This window comes from Amblyomma maculatum, chromosome 1 (assembly GCF_055883805.1).
Source record: "Amblyomma maculatum isolate TAMU_Amacu chromosome 1, ASM5588380v1, whole genome shotgun sequence".
Classification (NCBI taxonomy): Eukaryota; Metazoa; Arthropoda; class Arachnida; order Ixodida; family Ixodidae; genus Amblyomma; species Amblyomma maculatum.
This window is the reverse complement of record NC_139344.1, coordinates 353,570,255-353,592,472: the sequence shown is the minus strand read 5'-3', so window position 1 is coordinate 353,592,472 and position 22,218 is coordinate 353,570,255. Positions and strand designations below refer to the sequence as shown.

Here is a 22,218-nt window from a genome sequence, read left to right as displayed (position 1 = left end):
CCTTTGTGCTCGGCTCTGCTGTGATGCTGAAGGTCGCGCTCAACGACGTTCATTAATTCTTTAGTAATGACGAAAACTTTTTTACGTGCGTGATTGTGTAGGGGTTCCGATTGAGATGAACACCATTTCGGCATTAGTACTCCTGACCTTTATTTCAGAGTATTCGCAGATTTCAGCCGAATTTGGGAAGTTTGAATTTAGGAAGCTTGAACTTCAGCAACTCAACTTTCGGAAGTGAAACCTTTGGTAGCGACAGTTCCTTTATCGTCGGCGACCTCCAGTGAGACGTGGTGCCACTCAGGTCTCCCGCGAGTGATGCCGAAGTCATTAGCACATTATTAGGGCGCACACCACCCCCAACGCCACCGTAATCGCCGCCAGGTAGAACACAGTAGCTGATGGCGTAGTATCCTGATTCGTAAGCCTGGCAAGTGCATGGAGGAGCGCAATTTTTTCCTGTTGCTGTATGGACCGCCCACCTGATAAGGCGCTGTTTCTTTTTCCGTAAATATTCACGCGAATCTTGCGAAAAAAAAAAAAAACAAGTTTCGCGAGACAACGTATTTGTAAACTCGAGGCGTCAACGCAGATCAGTCGTCAGCCTTCTTTTCAGGGGAGTTTTCCAGTGTAGTAACTTTATTGAAGATTTCTCCTATGCATATAATATACTAAAGTGCGCCCTTTACTTACCAAATGCTACTTTTTTTCATTCAAGCATATGCTATCCACCCGTATCATTGTATTGATACACGTCGTAACCTGATTTGCGTTCTCTGAATGAGCTGAAGTGGGAAACCTTTCGGGCGGGGGAAGTCACAGGTATCTTGAACGCTATTTTACCTAATCCTTACACATGCCCGTACCGCCCAAATTAACTGATACAGGAGCGACATAGCAGGAGGAAAAATCTGGGAATACTACTCTAACAAAACGCCATTAGAATGCATCGACGACTGCATGAGGTGGTTAAATATAATATATATTTTTCTCAACATTAACCCGAATATTTCGGTAGGCATTGTATCAATGTCCGTATTCCGAAAATTGTCCAGATTTTATTTTGGGATTTTTGAATACAAAGCACATCGTTTTAAAATGCTGTATTCTCTAAATAATAGGCGTGATTCGCACTGGTACAGGAGCGACATAGCAGGAGGGAAAATCTGGAAATACTACTCTAACAAAACGCCATTACCATGCATTGTGGGGTACCTGAAGACCGTTTTAGAAGTAAACCCTTCTAAAAATATCTACGGACCTACCCACATGTCAGCTCATCAAAAATGTGCCAATGGTTTGCTTAAAAGCAAAACCGTCTGAAAGTAGGAATAGATACAAATAAAGAGGAATGCAAATCCTTCGCTGCATTGCTTTCACTAAGCATTTCCCTGGGACTCATTAAAATATTCAGCACAGATAGTCGAAGACATCTTGAAAAATATTCAAATCGCCACTTAACATGTTAATTTGTAGAAGGTAAGAAGGCTCATTTGCTATTTTTCTGCATTTTTATTAGCTGTATGCGCTCGGAAATTTCGCAATCACGAGTACCGGCTCCACCATTGATTGTGTTCGATATATTCTGCAGTATTCTTCCTTCCATTCCTAAGAATTAGTTGCGAGCTCCATTGAGAATAGGCGAATTTCTACAGCGTGCCGTCCCACAGAAGGGCTTCTTTTGCAAAATACAATATTGGTCGCAACAATATATTTACAACGCAATATTGCATTAGTATAAAAAAAATTGAAATTTTCTCAAATTGCTCGCTGAGGCCTTATGAGCACTGCCGAAAGTTGACAGCACGAAGGAAAGGTCAGGTTGTTTTCAGGTCCATATTCTCACCCTCAGCGTTATTAATGTGCATCTATTTCTCCTTACTGCCAAGGATGCTTGCTGACTCCATATAAAAAAGCGAGTGTTTCGGAGCTACAGCTTAAGCGACAGGTCCTGCTTTAGGAGTTGGTGTATATAGTATTTGTGTAGTAGTAGGCGGCTTAACTCCAGCGGAGTTTGTCATGGAAGCACCTGGAGGGTTATTATTGCGGAAAGAGAAGAATGTGCAGAAGGGCTAATGTGCCCTGAAGAAGGTGTGGCGAAAGCGGAGTAAGGTTTAGATGTAGTATAGCAGGAGTGTATATGATGTTATGGAGCCACCTGTTCCCTCGGTGTCGTGTCATTGTGGTAGTTGCAGCGGAAAGCATGCTCATGCACGTCAGTCTCAAATTCTTTGTCTCAGTATATCAAGCAATGCTAACTACCCATACCTGCTGACAAATTCCGTGTTACAAAGGAAAAACTATCCTGTGAGCTTTTTTGATTAGATGATGAAGGAATGTGACATGATTGAGCGGCATAGCGATAATTCTCTAGAAGAAATTTTCAGATAGATTAGGAGACAACATGGGAACTATGAAAAGCCTCGAAATAATAATTCTGCCATAAATTTCGGTGCATCTATCTATCTACTACTTAATATCTGGGATTAAGAATTAGCCATGTTTCAGAGCAGACAAGGGTAGGAAAATTAAGAAGCTTCAATGTCACCACGTATGTTGTTGAGATTGCGATCAAGAGGTGATAGTGACATTTAAGTTCTTTCTTTTTTTGCACAGGTATATGGGCTCAAGCAAACGCTGCTGACAGGCTTCCCAATTACTAAGCGAACACTTACAGGACATGCTCTTGTGCAGAACTTTCAATAATATATTTATTTTCGGTCGCGTTGCTCCGCTGTCGAAGAGTGGCAGCAAATCGGCGGGGTATAAAACTTGGTAAGAAATCCCAACGACGTCTTAGCCTGTTCAGACGCAAACACTAAACATTTATTTCGCGGTATGCAGTACCACTTACCCTCGTGAAAGCTTGAATCTAGGAATCCTTAACTTAATCTTAGGCATACGAATCTTTGCAGCAAATTTCGCAGCCCCTCGCCCGATTTTCACCTTCGAGATTGGAATCCTGCTAGCTACTACCGCGCCGGCTTGCAGCGCGGTTGCAGTGAGCTGAATAGCCGTTGCAGCAGTTTGGGAGTTGTCTTCGTTAGGCTCAATGTCTTCATCAGCCTCGTAGCAAAATCCGCCCATGTCGTAGCCTTCGACGGGATGAGTACCGCCATGGTAGCACCAGCAACCCGAGCCACATCCTTCGTAGGGCTTATATGGGTCACACTGTTAGGGAGAAAAATGATCGTCATTAACTAGAATACACCGGTCGTTTTATATACACACTAGCAAATTGTGCTACTATGTGCAATGCAATGATGCGCTATGAGCTATGATGTGCATTGCTATGAGTGAAACTGTTATGATGCTCAATGAGTGTAACAATGCCGAGCGGCTTATAAAGATATATACCACGTTTGTCAAACATAACCAGGCGAAGCGGCCACATTTCCCATATGTTTTTCTCCTAAGACATACTTTCAAGCGCTCAAGGCAGCCCTACAGATTAAACGGCTTCGGAAGGAGACAAAACAACCTTTCCTTACTTAAGATTGATCGAGTGGCTAAGGAGACTTTTAACTGCATCGCTACATGCCTAAGAAGCAAACCACTTTGTTGGGTTTGCTTCTTACAGTAATGTGACAGTATAGTGACAGCACCTCCTTGTTGCCTACCAGGCTGGCACTATAATGCTGTTAGACTGTGCAAGGGAAACGCACGCATTCAGTACCGGCTGCATCGGATATATTTCAATGGGAATGTTAATGCACTAGCTTACTCTTATTATCGTTTGGGTACAAGTAAATGTTTCGATATATTGGTAGGTAATTTGTAAAATAAGGCGAAAACATCTTCCCTGCACTGGGCCAGTTATAGTTGGTCATAAGAGTCTCCCAGTAAGGCCGCAACATTCCGGGATGGGAGATGAAAGAATGTAGGGCATGTGAAGATGGTTTGTAGGAAGTGTAACCAGTGCCTCCACTCAAGACCAGTGCCAGATCATTTCCAGTGCAGTGAGATGGATTGCGCTTCAAGGGGTTTCTTTTGCGTTTTAAGCGTGTCGCCTCGCAGTGAGTGAGCACCGAAGTGCCGTGCAGGGAGCTCCGTCCCACCATTTGGTTCTGCCACCACCAGGTAGCATGAGCCTGATGATGACTATTTTAGACGCTATTCGCCATCACTATATATAACATGATTTTTTTTTCCTGTCTACGCAGTCGTACTGAAGAAATATTAACATTTTGTTTTTGAAGATACCACTTTAAGAGCATCCCCCATTTCTTACGCAGAATCATATTCACAGCTGAACTCATTCAAACGTTTTTGCTAATAGCTAGCGAACATCAGAAGGCAGCATATATGCCAAAGAAAAAACCGATGGCACACCTGAAGTGCTGCGTTAAGGGTATAAACGCTCATCGACGATGTTTTGCACTGTTTTGGTGGCGTCACTGATAAGTTCGGGCGCCGCTTCTTGAAATTTGATCATCCCAGTGCGCGTTCGACTACATCGTTAGCGTATGAAGCAATAGTATTTCACACACGCTGACAGTTTTCCTTTTTTAGGCTTAATTTTTTTTGTTTATTTTTAGCATCTTAGAATCCACCAACCTTTAGCTTTTAATTCTGAGCGGTTTGACAGTTTAGTACAGGTTTTTCCTTTATTCAATAATATCAGCTTACTAATTGGTCAATTAATGCTCCAAAGTTTAATAATTTGCATCATCAAGCATTCCTTTTTCATTCTGAGCACTTTGACACCTTTGAACCCTTGTTTCCAAAGTTTTAATTTTTGCACTTTCTCTAATTTAATCATTAACAAAATAATTATAATGATCTTGTTAACTTGTCATTGCCCATCACAGAGCAGTCAGTTTCAATCACTAGAACCGCAAATTACCATGATACGATTTCTTTTTTAACGCAGCCCCCGATTATTTCGAGACGCGGTGCCGACAACTGCAAGTAAGCTTGGATAAACAAGTTCCAATTGTGCAAATAATTAGGTGGTCATTCTTGTGTGCAACAAGCGTTTCATCGAACAAGATTCCATGGATATGGAGTTGGAGAGTTCCGTGAGTTGCGGCCGAAGGACTGGCGCTAATTAAGGTTTATGTACTTGCACTTATCACTTGTGAAGCGAACGAAGCCTGATCGCTGGTGGGATAGAAAATATACTGGCTTCTTCGCCGAGCAGTACCTATGCAGAGAAAAGAATGTTCGTCTGAAAGTGCGGAGGTGTAAAATTTATTCTAAACATTTCTGCTGCCACGCGGAGCGGTATGCGTTGCGACTCGCCTTAGGAAACTTCAGCCGTAATTCAAAACAAATAATCAATGCTTATCATGATCTGCTCTCGTAAGAGTCAACAAAACTAAGCGGAAAACTGAGCACCACCCAAAGTTCGAGAGGCAATGATCTGGGTGAATCTGCAAAAAGTAACACAAATCTGAACAGTTGTTTTAGAAGATTTTTTCCGCACTGTTAAATTTGGCTATTCAAGGATCAGCCGAATGACACCGCTTCTGCCGGCACTCTGCGAAGTGCCTCGCATCTGTCACCACCTGCGAGCTCCGTTCCGCTAGCAGGGAACATGCAAATAGCAGAACAAAGCAGCGATGTGACAGGGCAGCGCGTATTTTTTCCAACTGATCAGAGGATATGTGACCGCTTATTTGTGACTGGATCTGTCGCATGTTCACTTTCTTTAACAACAGCGACAACAAAGCTGCACGTGCAGCATTGTAGCAGTACTTCAAACTTGCCGAACTACGCTTCGACAGCTTATGGTCTTCTTTCCAAATAGAGTTGGCCTAATACCTCAAATGACCTACAACAGGCTTAGGCCAAAGTGTATATGAAAAGCAAATATATGAATTGAGCATCAATACGGAGCTAAACTGCCTAAGAAAGCATCACACAGCATCAGCTCAACGCGCGTTATCTCACTTACTGCGTCACGCGGCGTTGTCAACAGGTGGCGTCACGGTATGTTTTCGCATCCAATTGTGATCACTCCCGCGCTCACTTTCAGCCCAGGCAACCGTCATATTTTCTTCGCGTAATTTTTAAGAAACGTTGGTACGCCTAAACGTCCAGAGTGCTATTCTGGTCCTACTAGCATACTATCTAAATCACTACTAGATAAGTAGACAAGTTTCGAAGGTCTTTTTTTTTCTCGATTCCGAATTCTTCATATGTTAGTGCTTTCCGCAGTGTTTACAGAAACGCCCTGTTTATGTACTAAGGCAGGAAGTTAAGATTAGTATCCTCGTCGATAGCAGCAACTTCGCAAAAATTAGCACATTTACTCACGCTGCCCAAGCAGCCTTGGTAAGGGTCTTTGGCACTGCGGTCACACCAATCACATGATCTGAAATGAAAAAAAAAAAAATTACAATGACATTCCGTAGTAGTAAGGTTCCCGCCTAGAAGTGTGTAGAGGCGCTATAGTTCTCATGAGCCAGAGGTTCTAAACTTGAGTTAGATTTAGCGTCAGCTGCATCAGAGTGCCGAAGAATTGAAAGGAAACAAATATATATGCATGAAAGTGCGGCATTCCTGTGTAGGCTCACAGCTTAACACGCGGCGTAGGTGGTCGGCTGGATTAAAGCACTGAAATGCGAAGCTTCTTCTTTTACAATGCTGGCTCGAGGTCCGTTCGGTGATGTTTTTTTTTTTTTTGCCGCAAACTATTCCCTTAACAAAGATGATAGGACACGCCAGTCGGCTTACTTCTGGCCGCTATATGGAAGGAATTGGGGATAAGGTCTCATTTTGTGGGTAGTGGCCCTGCAGATGTTTTGTACCGCTGGCGTAGGCGACCACAGTGCCACACACATGCTACAGCTTACTGCTAAGGCACATGGTTGAAGAACTTCGTGATGAGTGAATTGATGAATTGGAGTCATCTGTGAATTCATTAGAGGAGCCGTTTGCATAACATATTTCCGTTTGGATTATTACGCTAGTCAAAAGCCAAGCGATGTAGTTCACTTACTCCGAAACCCTCAACTATCAGTTCGAAGCTTCTTCCCTGGATAAACGTTATGTAAGCACTTCGAATTAAAAAAAAAAAAAAACGTGTTCATTATGAACCGTCAAGAAAATGTCTCGCTTTCCGCGTACATGGCAGGAATGTTCGCCATATGTGGATCCAGGACCTTTTTTTGTGTGTGTTTTTACTTTGAGGAAAAAAGATTTTCTTGCATGCCAGGCACGATGAGTCCTTGATTTCATGATCGTATGCAAATAGAATCCTTCAGTTAACTTACCAAATTACCTATTTGTTGGAAGACAGCTGTTGAACTGATTGCTTTCAGGTGCCTATTGCTGGCATCTGCTTCAACGCGGTGCAAGATAGTCCTGCGTACTGCGATTACTCCGTTTGCGCACACGCTGTTTTAGCATTAGGTGATTGCGTTTGTCTCTCTTATACTGAAAAATGCCGGCTCACAAAACAGAAGTTATTTAACTCTCCTTGGAAACAGACAACAAAAATTTTTTCTTGCCTGATATCATTTTTTTCCTTGTGATCTTATAATCGCTTTGGGTCTGCATGATATATACAGAAGCAGGATGGTAGTGAGCCAAGCGGATATTTACGCATGGTCTCTCAGAAAATACATTACAGCTGTACCACCTTGATCTTTTACGTTTACAGCCATCGAACCGCACATCTTACCAAAGAGTGCAAAACGAGTTTAAAGCACGTCCAGTACACCAAACTGGAGTCCTAAATGAGCAGTAAACAGCGAACTAACCAGCTTTCAGACACGTCTAGATCCCGAAACTCAAGTCTTAAATAAACAATAAAGAGCGAACTTCGTCATTTTTAGGCAAGCAGCGCGTTATGATGGCACAAAAATAAGTTTAAGTTCGGTGGCTTTTTTGAGGAAAAATAATTCTGCAAAAACATTGAATTTCACAATAAGCAACCTGTCAATTTGAAAATCAGCAAACATCGGCTGAAAACCCCCTGTTTTTCTTTAACGCATCTCACTGTTAGCACAAAGTCCTGATCACCGGTAAACGAAGTGGTAGTGTTACCCACTACCTAAGTGTAACTTGAAGTCTCCTACAGTAAATAAAATTACTTTAGCGTCATAAAATTTTCCGAATCAACATTTTTCTTCAACTAAAAGAAAATTATCTATTCAGTCGCTTTTTTCTGGAGAGGTTTGCCACCATTGTAAACTTGACCGACTTTCGTGCGTTGTTACAATCGCGTTCGTACTTACTGGGAAACACGCAAGAGGTACTGCATGACAAGAAGGAAGAAGGACAAATAGCCCCATTTTCCAGGCATGTATGAACGTGAAAGAAGTTTAGTGGATGGTAAAGACCAAACTTTTTAGACCACTGAGAACTCGTGATTTATATCCAGTAGGAATACATAGCGCAATCGCAAATGAGTAGAAAAGGTGAATATAAACATAATTTATCATGTCAGAGAAGCGAGGGGATGATATTTAGATCCGAAGCTCATAGCTACCAACTATAATTTGCAAGTGGCGAGTGTGACGCCTGGTTTCCCACTGTAAGACGTCATCTGGATGCTATTACGATTTTAGAGAAGAGCCACCTGCTTCGACAGTTCACTCTTCATCAGTAACTGGTGCCGAAATGCTTGTAACGGAAATATTAGGCATTCATCGAAATAATAAATGTAACGTATATTGAATTTATAAGTATCACACGTCTGATGATTATGGAGTTGCCGTTAATTGCCAGTGCCTAATATGCGGGCCGTGAATATATGTGTATAATTGGTTCACAGGAAGGAAAAGGCGCAGTATCTGTTACGCTTGTTTTCTTTTGGACACCTGAACCACGCCGTAAGGGAAGTGGGGAGTGAAAGTAGAAAGAGAGAAAGAGAAGCCGTAGTGGAGGGCTACGGAGTAATTTCGACCACCTGAAAATCTTTAGAACATCGCAAGCTCTTTTAGTGAGGACCTGGATAAAGGAAATATTTAATAGTGTAAGCATTTTGTACTGGTTATGAAGAATTAACAAGAGAAATACAATAACGAAAGGAGCACGTTTTGCCAACGGGTAATATTTGCTTGCGGAACGCTAACGGCTGGTTCTTCGGGAAAGAAATTTGTATATCCTAATAATAAAGCAACGTACACAGCCCAAATTGTTCTCTGCAGTCTCTTCTTCCCCGATAAGTTCGGCGCATCCTGCATCATTCTACACAAAACAGTACCCTACACTTCCCGTCAGTTTAACGTGCAAGATATGACTGGCGTTTTTGTATTTAGTGCTTATAAGGCGGGCGAAACGCTAAAGCTATGCATGATCTGCTCAAGCACCACCTGTATGGTTTGAGTCGTGGTCGTTAAGGTTGGATGTCGTTAAATATATTCATCAATATAACGCGATAGCGTTAAAGTGAACGTTACGCAGAAAATCAAGCGCCGGCATTTGTGGCGGCGCGGTAAGCGAAAAATGACGGGCATGGCACTGGCCGGTCGTAGCTGGCAGCCAAAATGGCGAGGAGTGATTCTTCGATGGCTTGTGCCATTTAACGTGACCACATGATATCAGAAAGTTAGGAGGAGCCGCCAACTCGAGTTTCTCATTTGAGGTAGAAAGGACAGGTACGCTACACCTACAGGCTACGCAGGAATGCTCATAAGGTTTGATTTCGGTTGAATGAATTTAACGTCCTAAAGCAACTCAGGCTATGAGAGAAGCTGCAGAAGAGGGCTGCAGAAATTTCGACCAGACGTCGCACAGCACATGGGCGCCTGGCTTATCGCCTCCATACAAATGCGACCGCCACAGCAGGGATTCCAATCCCACATCCTTGCGCACAGCAATCGAATGCCCTAACCACTGCACCAGCCCCTCGAGGCACTCATAAGGTTTGGTTAAACCGGGCCTTATATTTCGACTGGTAGCCTAAGCTATCGCACCGTGGACTCAAACGTGGAGCTTAGGAATCCTCCATTTGTTTTCACATTCATATGCGCGTCTTTCTCTAGCAAAAAAAAATAAAAAAGAAAGAAAGCTGTGCTCTATCGCGGTCGAGCGGCCTCTGAGTCACTAAATTCATAGAGTAACCGTTGGCGACGAGCAGACGATAGACGGTAATTGTTCTAATTGCCAGTCCGGGCAATTCTTCTTCCACTGCCTACATTTTCTCCTAATCTAGGTTCTTACGGACAGTATTTTTATGGCAGCTACAATATCATTTCCAAATTTTGTAGAGGTACTGTCTTTCTTGAACGACTCTATATCAGTCACTGTAATGAATCTTGCGGCCTTTACTACGATACTGAGCATGTTGCTTTTCTCTTCATATCCCCCCCCCCCCCCCCCCCCACGCATGGACACCAAGAACTGTAGCCCTGGGGTGTTCGGAAACTTTGCTGTTCTCATGTCTTGGTGAGCTTAGAAGCTCGAACGGCGGTCCCCTTTCCGAGTTTGATTAGAACGTCAGAGTAGGAATCATAGGCTTCCATGGAGAAAAAACCGGCTGGTTAACGTACATGACAAGTAAATGAAAAGGTGTGCGACCAGCTGTGGCATAAAAATGATCTAACACCGGTAAGTGAACTTATGCATTCGAGTCTTCATTAGGCCACAAATTAGCCATGCAGCCTTTTGCTATCGCAATTCAGCTTAACCACAGCTAAATCACTGCCAAATTTTTCTACAAAATTTACGTAAGACTCAATTTACTCTTCTTAAATATTAATATTTTACGTTCCAGACAAGGGAGTTCTATTCAGTATAAAAGACCGTTTAATTCACTGATTTTGGATAATGAGTGCGGAAACCCGCGCTTTCCTCCGCTAGCTATACTCTTAGAATTCGTATTATCCGAGCTCTGAAGTAACTCCCGTGTTCCTTCTGAACATGTGAATTAAATAGGTTTACACCCAGATTAAAGCAGCTGGCGCTTCTGTTAATTGCGTTCCACTTAAGGTAAAATTAATTGCCGCTTGTATGGTTCTACTCGGCCTTTAAGTTAGATACGCTGGCGCTTACACTAAACATTTCTAACTAGTATTAAATTGCATGGCGTGCAGATTACACGGTTGCCTCTAGGATTATGTTGTTGGCACTTGGATTATATTCTTTATGAGAATCTGTAGAAGAGAATCTGTAGAAACAAGATGTACTTTTAGAAACTGCAGTAAAAAATTCTTCCTGTAATTAAGACCATTAAGGATCGACAAAGTGAAATCCTTTTGGGGCTGATTCTATTGTAGTGGGTATTTGCCGGAACCTCACCGATTAGACAGTGCTTCTTCCGTGCCGGATTCTATGTGAGCAGCTCCACTCAACGGCGATGGCGCGCACTTGTTGCAGCCCTTGGTCTTCGTAGCTGGCGGAAGATGGCGTGCGCCATGCGCCGTCCTGGAAACCGGATTGAAGGCATCGTCATTGCTCCCCTATGTTGCCATGGAGGTGGCAGGAATGCTATAGACAAGAACTAAGATCTGTTTCTCGCGTTCCCGCCGTGGCACCTTATTCAGCATTTAAAAGCGTGCAATAAATATCATGCTGAAAATAGTCCGGCGTGGCGTCATCGGTGAACGCGCTTGGCTGGTGATCGGAGGGGTTGGAGTTCGATTCGCGGTGGACGGTGATTTTTTAAAGGTTAAGGTGAACCTCGTTGGTATCCCGTGGAACCCTGCGGAATCTTGCGGACACATAGTGAACGCACAGATCCTGATAACACCGATGAGCCTATAGAGGATTTCGTCTTAGTATGCGGAAATTGCACCAGAAGTGTAGTTTTCAAGGCTGCAAAGAACTAAAACGCACCAAAATTATCACAGCTACTAACAAAGAACGCTAATATTCACAAAGGTCTCAATAACACCTTCATCTTCGTTCTCATTCTCCTTGCTAGGAAGTTTTTAAGTTGTTACACGACCTGACGTCACATGACTAAGGCTCTTTACTAATTCCATTGTGCGATAAAAAATCTGTCTCAGTGCGTGCTTGTGGAAACGCGCTGGTATAAAACTGTGGTACTGCAGCAGCCGTCGTGCAGAAATAGACGTCATCCCAGGCGGACGTCAATGTGGCGCCAGTTTCAAGAATTTTTGTGTCAAACTTATGACGGAACAAATTACCATACAGTTCATCGTCCAAAATAGCCTGCAACTTTTAGTTATGTTAGACGCTTGCTTGCGACAGGGATTACAGCTAACGTCTTACATATCTCCAATTATAAGTATTCAGAGCCTTTTCTGAGATTCGTGTCAAACTTTTGACGGAGCCGAAAGTAAAATCCAGTTTCTCGTCCAAATTAGCATACACGTTTTAGTTACGTTAGACGCTAGTTTGCGACAGGGATTACAGTTAACGTCTTATATATCTCCAATGATAAGTATTCTGAGCCTTTTTCGAGAGTCCTGCCAAACTTGTGACGCACCAGTTTGTCATATAGCTTCAAGGAGGTGTCACAAGCTTTCTTTTTGCTCATAGCATACTTTCTTAGTCAAGTTGCAGGCTAGGTCACTGCCCCAAACCTACAATATACATTCTATGCCGACGAATTTACTCTCCTGTGCATCTCTGGGTATTCTAGGAGAGCAGATGACGCCTTAAAACAAAGAATCTATGCAGTCACTAGCTATCCCGGCACAGTAGGCCTATCTGTCGTACCTGAAAAATTCGAATTGCTACTCATTGTAAAACCTTGCTGTGAACGCCAACACACTATTCTATTTACTCTTGCAAATTTTGAAGTCATCCCATCCCTCACACGTCCTCCTGCCGGATCCTTGGACTTCACATCCATGAGTCAGCTAATCAGATCATTGTTTTTACAACCTTTAAAGTTGGCAATGAACGTACGCATCCTGTCCAGCGCATTGTCAATAAGCCTGCTGGCCAACCAGAGGGTCAATTCATTCAGGTTGCCCACGCACTAACACCCAGCAAAGTTTTCTATGCATTTTCATACCTTACTCTAACCTGCCTACAAAAACATAATATTCATGTTGCGCTTCATACGTTGCACAAAGCCCGTATTTAACTTTCCCATACATATCTCCACTGAGCGCATATTCTTTACGGGTCTGTTTTTGCCGTTGAGAGACCTCATACAACATCCATACCGGCAAAAAGCACGTTTTTCTAGCTAAACAAGCACACTAAATATTTGAGCAAGTTTTACTGAAACTATTGGTCTCCCTATTTTTACCCTCGGTCCCCGCACCCATATAACAAAAAAACGTTGGAGCCGATACTAACCAAGAAAGACGTAAAAAAACGTTGGAGCCGATACTAACCAAGAAAGACGTTCTGCACGTTTTCGCAATCATATTCACCCTACTGATTTAACGATCGTGAAAGAAGACGCATCACGAACTAACAATGGGGTGACTGTTTAGTCTCTTGAAAATGACAACGAGGTGGTGACACACACCCTTACAGTGTACAGTGGCCCTCCTCGTACAGCGACCAGAGGGACCGTAGCAATAATGACCTGTATTCAAGACCCCTCTAAAGCACCCCCTAACTCTTCAGCATATATCATTAAACACTGCTTCAATATAAGCTATACGCGTCATTAGTAGCAAGTAAAATACAGCATGATCTACATGAAGCTATTACCAAACTACGTACCCACATTGTTACACTAAGGTGAATGTTTGGTCACAGTGGAATCCCAGGCAGTGAAGTAATGCGTCGACTCGCCCGCGAAATGCGAGTAGTGCGAAGTGGGCGCATTTTCAAGCGCTCGCGAGGCAGAAAAAAGGGTGATGCTCCACTTGATACTTCGCGTTTTTTTACATCAGGCGGTTATTACTGCACACATTTACGTGTACCTGGATAACAGGCAGAAGCACGCAGCGAATGCTGAGTTGCTGAAGTACTGTTATAGCTACCACCAGATGATGCCTGAACACATAATTTGATCCAATCTTGCCACGCTGGATACGGGATTTGGCTGCAGTGTACAAAGTTCTGATATGGCATGCCGGTCACTATTTATGTAGTTTGACGGCGCCCGATGCAAAAATACCAAGACGTCTTGCAATATGCATAAAAAAAGCACTTCGCTCTGTCTTCCACAGCTGTACATTTCGACCCTCATGTGGGGTTTGTGGCAGTCGAACACTACGTATAGTGTAGAATTCAATTCGGAAAACATGAATGCTGTAGTCAGAAAACTAAATGCGGTTTCAGCGCGGTGCGCTTGTCTCAAAACTGCATCAGTTGCTACGTTCGTAGTGCTTCGCAGTTGTGGTCATTAATATTGTACCAGCCCGTTTTAATCCTTGTATGTTTCCCTGCAAGTCTGTCTCCGAATACTTTGACTTCACATCTGTTTCACTCCTCGCAGAAACATAATCTGCCTTATTTCGTGCAATTATCAGAAAAGCGCTTTTCACGAAATATCACGTTCTTTCAAGTTAAATTTTCCTTTTTCTCTTTTCAGCACGTTGTCTTCTGGTTGTACTGCACTCCCAGCTGTCACCTGGAAAGACTTCGTTCGCCTTCGAATTGACCACAAAGAGACCACTGCCCTCAGACACACCAGGACATGGGTAGGTGACAGCACTGTTTTTTTATGCACATGACACGAGAAATAAAAATTGCAGCATCACTATAGCATTTCCGGCATACTCTCTATTGATCTTTCCTTTCTCGCCGGATCAACGCAATATATTGTACAGGTAAGAGAATAAGGTTATAATGGTATTGTAACTTGTACGTTTTACCCTAATAGCTGTTCCAAGTACTGACTCTTGAATGAAGTAAGCCAACGAAAGATTAACGATTTTCCGCTACATCCAGCAATATTAACGAGCACTTATATATATATATATATATATATATATATATATATATATATATATATATATATATATATATATATATATATATATATATAGACATGGATTGCTTGTTACTAATGGGCCAGAGTTAAATTCAAACAGGGTGTCACACAACTTTCCCGATTATCTATTTTATTCCAACAGTTTCGGACGGTGGACCGTCCTTCTTCAAGGTAGAATTGAGTACTCAATTCTACCTTGAAGAAGGACGGTCCACCGTCCGAAACTGTTGGAATAAAATAGATAATCTGCAATTCTACCTTGAAGAAGGACGGTCCACCGTCCGAAACTGTTGGAATAAAATAGATAATCGGGAAAGTTGTGTGACACCTTGTTTGAATATATATATATATATATATATATATATATATATATATATATATATATATATATATATATATATATATAATTTTTGTAATCTCTTTGCCAGCGGTAGGGTAAGCCCTTAACGCTTACGCTTTAAAAGAATATCTTCAGCGTGCGACTTTCACTTGACTACCGTAGCAGTCTGGGCGTGTTGGTTATTCATGATGGAAAAATACAGCGCAGAGAAGGACGAGGACAAAATGAAGACACATAGGACACACGAGCGCTCGTGCGTCCTATGTGTCTTCATTTTGTCCTCGTCCTTCTCTGCGCTGTATTTTTCTTTCACTTGACATAATTTTCGATGGATCATTTACAATCTACATTTCATATACTAATGTCAAAGTGCTAGGGACTATGATGCATGTCAAATAGAATATTCTTTCTTGTGACATCGCACCTTTTATCACTCTCAAATAATAGTTCAAGGCGAAAGCCAAGCTTGAAATATCTATTTTTTTTTTGTCTAATGTAGTAGCAATATGTGGACGAGTCAGATACCGAAGTACGTGATTGGAGTAGTCAGTGCTGACAGCGTTTCACTAAAGTTGATGTAACAGTTTTGGAAACACAGACCACCTCTTTAGTGGGTGTCCTGGCTAATTCTCTGGGGGCCATATTTCTCCTCGGCTTTTATCTCCCTTGCTGAAAACGAAAGGTAAAATCTAGCATATAAAATGCTCATATTGCTTTATTCTGTATCCCTAGATGGTATACTATGGTGACCTGAGCCTACGACAATATCCTGTGAGCTCCTTACCTTATAGAGGCAGTTGATCAGCGGAAGGCTGCTGAAAAGTGGAATTCGTTTTTCAAATATTGTGATTTTTCTACTTGCCATATACATATGCGAAAATTCCTTAGCTCATTCTATAATTTTTCTGTTGTGCCGCCTTTGAAACTCATCTTTAGTCGTGTCACCAGACCCTACGCGTTGTACACTGTTATTTTTAATGCACCTCAATGTAAGATAACTCTACGCAGAAGCGAATATTTCACGACTGCGGTCAAAAATTTTTATTTCTCTTTCTCTATGCAAGAAATATCAGTGCGGTATTTTTGCATCGAGTGTCGTGTAGCAGTAATTCAGTATTTCAGGCTCAGTACAATATTTGCTTTTTTGACCCTTTTTGTTCTGGGGATATCCAGAGAGATGCATAGTTGCCCCATGTAACTTTCACGTTTCTCACAAAAGTGCAGCTATATCTACAGTGGGTACACTAGCGACCAATCACCTATCACTTTGGTCAAAGTAAATTCTCTACATGTGCATTAGCTATAACGATAAGACGTGTATTGCGTTGGCAATACTTTTTGAAATATCATGCACTTTTAAAACAAACTAAATATCGGAACCCCTTTTTAGGTAATGCCTTTAGACAAACTGATCGTCATAAGCTTGTAGTAAATACCTATAATTGCTCTATTGCTCGTAAATTTGGCAAGCTCATATAGGAATTTCAGCAGTCAAAGCGTGAAATGAGTGTTACATGTCGGAAAGAAGATTGTACTCTTTTAGGAACAGGAGGCCTATTAGACCAATACTGACCAAGCAATTTTGATGATTCATTTGTGTGAAAGAGGACGCTGTAGACTCGCACACAAGCTGTTCTTGAAAATATTCCTTTTATATTAAAAAAAAAAAAAAACTTTGAGGTTTCGTGTGTTTCAGAAAATGCAATATAATAATGCACTACTGGGTGAAAGTAAGACATTGATGTGCCCCCTAAAACTCCTTCAAGCCTCCCTGAAACTATACGGCATACCTGAGCGTAACACCAGTGCCCTTAACTAAGGCTATTTCACAATTTTTTTATGCCAATGGATTGAAGATGAAGTGCACAGTAAGCATTAGAGAAGTATTGCACATAGTAAGAACTGCTTTATAACTTTCAAATAAAATACGATTAGTGTCAAATGCTGCCACGAACATGTTGCAGCCATTCAATGTATCTGGCTCCAACCACTGTTGTGATGCGCATATAAAAATACACAGAAAAGAATACGATGTGATGCTCATATTCGCCAATCTGCAGATTCGATTCTATTGCTTATAGCCCGTGACCCAGCATGATCATTGTCATATCTAAGCCTACAAGTTTAATGATCCTCTTCTAACTACTCGCAGCTTTGTATATGAAATACATAGCTTGAATCAACGAGCTCAGCAAAACAATCCTGAAAATGCATTTTTATAAGCGATATTTAATGCCTCAGCAGGGCATCAGAAGGGTATGCCTTTGCGTTAAAAAGTGTCCCAAATTCTTTCTGGCCTAAAACTAGCGTACAAAATCGCATTAGAGCAAGCACCAGAAATCATATGTGAGTGAAGTACCTTACAAAAAAGCCAGGTCACTGACATGATGGAAGAGCATACTCTGGGCGACCAGTGACCACCTGGATAGCTGCAAATAATCTGTGACGTTTTCATTAACCTTTAAGTCATGGCCACGGATCCCCCCACACATGCATGTCTCCGTCGCCTCACACGGTGCCACCTCACGAGTTCGCAGTCTCCGCTCTCAAGCTCCCTGGCGCCTGGTCATCGAACTCTGAACTTTGGTTCCTCACCTTTTAGGCATTGTTCCGCCGGCACCATGTCACTTCACAGGTGACCATGTTCGAGCACTTATTTGGCGCGCACACGCCTACTACTGCTGCGATTGTTCGCGACGTCCTCCGCTTTCCGCCTGCCGATCATCCTTACGATCATCTTCGGGCGACGCTCATCCAGCGAACTTCTGAAACGGAGCCGCGTCGTCTGCAGCAGCTCCTTACCTCAGTAGAGCTCGGAGATCGCAAGCCTACCGGGCTGTTACATCGCATGACCATGCTGGCTGGAGACTCCGTTGCTTCACACGACAGTGAACGCCTGAAAGAACTCTTCCTGCAGCCACGAAAAACAATCTTCTCGTGCTTGGCAGGAGTGATGGGGCTGTTGGGTTCTTCTGCAGCCGGACCACGATGACGTGCCACAGCCTCTCCCCTCCCCCTGCCCTAGCGATGAAGCCACGAGCGAAGGGGAATGACTAAAAGCGGATACTGTGGGTGTGAATCCTACGCAGCGAGAACTGACACGATCGGGAAGGGGTGCAGTGGCACACCTGGCAACGACGTCTGATTCAAGGTGAGCAGGTTTGAGGCGATCAGCGAATATCGTGCCCTCCAGGCCTTTGATGCGCAGTAGAAAGTGCTTAGGAGCACGCTGGAACACCTGGAATGGACCATTGTATGGTGGCCATAACAGTGGTTACGGCGTCGTGTCGTAAAAAGATTGAGTGCACCGCTGAAGGCCGGGAGGACGTGGTCATGATGAGAATACTGGCATAAACGTGGTGGAACGACAGTGCTCATAGCGTTACGCAGACCGCAGGCGTAATATGTGACGTCAGCAGGCGTGGGTGGTGAAGGCTGAAAGAACTCGTCAAGGACACGGAGAGTAGTGCCAAACGTCAGCTCTGCTGAACAGGTGGAAGAGTGACTGCGAAGTGCGATGCGAAGACCAAGCAGGACGAAGGGTAGGCGCTCAATCCAGGGTTCAGGGAAAGCGGACGCCATAAGGGAAGCTTTCAACAACCGGTGAAAACGCTCAGTGATACCGTTAAAGATCGGGTGGTAATCAGGAGGTCGTCTTAGTGTGACGCCGATGAGCCGAGATAAGTTGGCAGATAATGTTGAGTATAATTGACCGCCATAATCAGGTACACCGTAGCTGCTTATCCAGAGTGTGATGAGTGCTCTTGCGATCGACTCCGCGTTTATATCCTGAAGGGGCATCGCTTCAGGCCATCTCGTTAACCTGTCAATGCAGGTTAACAGGTAGCAGTGATTCCTGCAGGGAGGAAGGGGATTGACAATATCGACGTGCAGATGGCTGAAGCGGGCGTCTGGGGTCTGAAAGGAGCCAAGAGGAGTCGCAGTGTGTCGGTGCACTTTACTTTGCTGACAGCTGAGACACGTGCGCGACCAGCGGCGAACATCTACGTTGATGCGAGGCCAGGCATAACGAGCCGTGACCAGGCGCTGAGTTTCTCGGATGCCAGGATGGGCCAAACGATGGAGGGCATCAAAAAAGGTTCGGCTGTATAATGGAGGCACGTAGGGGCAAAGACGACCAGTCGACGTATCATGGACGAGAGGGATGGCACAGTCAGGGAGCAAGACATCCTTCAATACCAGAGAGGTGCCGCGCGTGCGAAACCGTTGTAGCTCGGCATCGGCTCGTTGAGCAGCAGCCATAGCTGTGAAGTCGATGATTGGCCGTCGAGAGAAAGAGCGTCGGCAACTATGTTCGACTTGCCGCTGACGTGAGTAGTGTTGCAGGTAAATTCATAAATGTAAGCGAGCTGCCTGATTTCGCGAGGAGCGTATACGACGAACTGCTGGATGTCAGCGCAGACGTCAGCGGGGCCTCGGGGCGCTGGTAGGTCTTGCGAAGTGACTGATGCACGCACAGGGCAGAAGCAGAAAGCGAAGACGCTAAGTCCGGAGTCACCAAATTTGTAGAGATGAATCACAGACACACTCGTTGTAGGGTGTCTACAAATATATTGACCGGACCCGCTGAGCCAGGCGGGAACGGGACAGCGAACCACCAGCATTCATTCCTGCAGCCACAAAAAACCATCTGCGCGTGCTCGGCAGGCTTAATGACCCTGTCGTCTTCTTTTGCGGCCGTACCACAATGCCATGGTTCAAACTTGTGACGAAGCAGGTCTCTCTTGAGTTGTTTCATGGGCTATTGATCACTAAAATATACCTCTTTCTCAAAGAAAGGAACGACGCAGAAGCAGTAAATGCATGGTACATCTGCCCCTTGGTTCGCAAGTATATGAGCAAGGACGTCCATACGAACCAGGATACTAGCGATGGGCAGAAGTGTAAGTATCCTAAGGTGAGTGCTAGTAAAACAGTTGCACTGTCACAAGTCGCCAGACACATCGCCTGGTATAACAGGTGTGACCGTTAAGCAGAGTCTACTGTAATATTAAAACCGGAAGGAGTGGATATAAATTTTATTACTTTATCGGTCTATAAATGTAGCTTACAGGATAGGCCCGTTTTACTGATGGCTGATACTTTCAGAGACCGCTGAATGTTAAAACGCCATCTGCATCTTCAAGGCGGCCCCCTATACGCTTTTACGACATGGACGTCCCATATTGTTCGCTTCTCCTCTCTGGATTTCTACAAATAGATTATGCTGCGGCTTTCACCCAGCTAGCGTCCAGTGCTCACAACTGTCCAACGAACAATATGGCCATACCAAGTGACCACTTAATGGAAGGGTGTATAATGTGGACTAATTTTATGATATCCCTGCCGAACGCAGTGCACTCTCAGTGCACCTTCTCAGGGCAAATGCGGCTCATCGACACCAGGTCACAACATACCATAGGAAGAGCTTGGAGGCCCTGCTTTCCAGGGCACTTCTGTTTCGATCGTTTTTGTTGTATACCCGGCTGCAGTGAATTCGATTTAAATTAAGATGCAAAGTTTGTGGGACATACTGATATATTAAAATAAAGAAGTGTACAGGACATACACTGAAATGAAATAGAGGATCAAAACTCTGCTGAGATATTTTGCAAAATGAAAGCAAAATATGGCGAACAGTGAACAAAAGGTTAAAAAGAAGCGACACATAATAGAAAAACATAAAATTACACCGTACAATGCATCTGTCCAGCCGTATATATTGTTTTGTAACGGTTATAACGATTTTAAAGAGAAGTACGGAACACATTGAAACGACTGCATCAAAACTGGCAGCAAAATAAAAAACTGGAAAACAATTACATTTGCAGAGTTACATTCGAACAAGCGATCGTAGCAGCATAGCTAATTATAATAGCTGTAAAACATTCCATCCTAGTATATGTAATTAAAAATCAAGCCTGTGATTGAGGCGAAACAGCACGGTAGGCGCTGCTTAATAAAATAACTTTAAGGCAATCGTTCCAGGTGTTGCTCCACATGAATGATGGCAACGTCATACAAAGAGCTTTGCGCATGTCGGTAGGTGTCTTACTCGTGGCTCATGGTGGCAAAAGGCGGGCGCAACCTAAACAAACGCGAAAAGACAACGTGTACTGTCTAAGACAACTAATCCATTAAGGGACAATGTTTAATCGTTGCTAATATTTAAGGAAGAAAGTGCTCTATGTTATGCATCAGAATAGAATGTCAGATTCTTTAATGTGTTAACTTTTCCTTGACCATGTCATACTGTAACTATTAAATAAACTAGTGTAGGACGCTTGTCCAGTGTTTTCTCGCGTAAATCCTAGTCTTACGCAGCGAAGTAAGGTTATTTATGTGAAGCAATGTCCTCCAAATTTGCCGCGGAGATGCGGGGGAACATCACCCTACTCTTGGTGTCAGTTCCATAATTGCGGATGCTTCTCTTTAGTTCATATATTTAAGGAAGCCCACAGAAAAAGCCAAATTGTTTTGTTACGGTTGGGATTATGCTTCTAGATTTAGTATTATAACATTCATTATTATTTATATAAAGCATACTGCGGCGCAATGAAACATTGTGGCAAGAGAGGATGAGTAAGACATGCATGAAAACATACAATGCGGTGTTCAACGCTGTAATCCCCTAAAATCAAACAAATAAGACACAAAAACAAAAAGTATGAACAACAGAAGCGCACATAATATCCGGCGGTTGCCGGCATGTATACAAACGATTATCCGTCTTGAAAATGGCGGTTACAGATCGGTCAAAATGAAAGAAGCGAATCTTATCTTGAAAAAAGCCAATATCTTGAGCAAGTAACTCTGCCAAATGATTCATCAGCAGCCTTGGCAGTTTGGCATAGCCTTATACAGCCGACTGAGTTTTAAACATTTAGCAGTGGGCTTGACCAGGAAGAGAAGCCAACATATGGATGCAAGCCATAAACGAATATGGTCGCTTATAGAATCCGTGAATATCATACGCATAGTAAATATTGTAGCTTCGTCCCAGCAACTGCTCAAGATTATCCCATAGGTGTGCCAAAGCAACCATAAAAAAGACAGGGAGTATGCTGTGAACTCTGACGTTACGTGCTGCAGAAACGATGGGACGAAAACGACATAT

The 22,218-nt window shown here is 43.2% G+C and overlaps 1 protein-coding gene and 2 long non-coding RNA genes across 4 annotated transcripts in view; 2 read left to right on the top strand and 1 right to left on the bottom strand.

Annotated features, from left to right (window-relative positions):
• Window positions 1-14,522, top strand: part of LOC146207814 (uncharacterized) — a 40,469-nt gene extending 25,947 nt beyond the window's left edge. Inside the window, exon 4 of the long non-coding RNA XR_014704266.1 lies at window positions 14,360-14,522. This is a non-coding gene — a long non-coding RNA (uncharacterized LOC146207814). The remainder of the gene's footprint in view (window positions 1-14,359) is intronic.
• LOC146207815 (uncharacterized) lies at window positions 2,684-8,343 on the bottom strand. 2 transcript variants are annotated; one of them, XM_084590488.1, is made up of 3 exons: window positions 8,184-8,343; window positions 6,259-6,316; window positions 2,684-3,168 (listed from the first exon to the last, which is right to left on the bottom strand). In XM_084590488.1, exons 1-3 carry the CDS (start codon window positions 8,249-8,251, stop codon window positions 2,848-2,850), a joined length of 447 nt encoding a protein of 148 aa, XP_084446614.1. In that variant the 5' UTR covers window positions 8,252-8,343; the 3' UTR covers window positions 2,684-2,847. The 2 variants fall into 2 exon arrangements, with proteins under 2 accessions (XP_084446614.1, XP_084446604.1); XM_084590478.1 differs by lacking the exon at window positions 8,184-8,343 and adding an exon at window positions 6,679-6,734.
• A 1,069-nt stretch (window positions 14,523-15,591) lies between the features above and the next one.
• LOC146207812 (uncharacterized) overlaps window positions 15,592-22,218 on the top strand; it is a 32,936-nt gene continuing 26,309 nt past the window's right edge. Inside the window, exon 1 of the long non-coding RNA XR_014704268.1 lies at window positions 15,592-15,783. This is a non-coding gene — a long non-coding RNA (uncharacterized LOC146207812). The remainder of the gene's footprint in view (window positions 15,784-22,218) is intronic.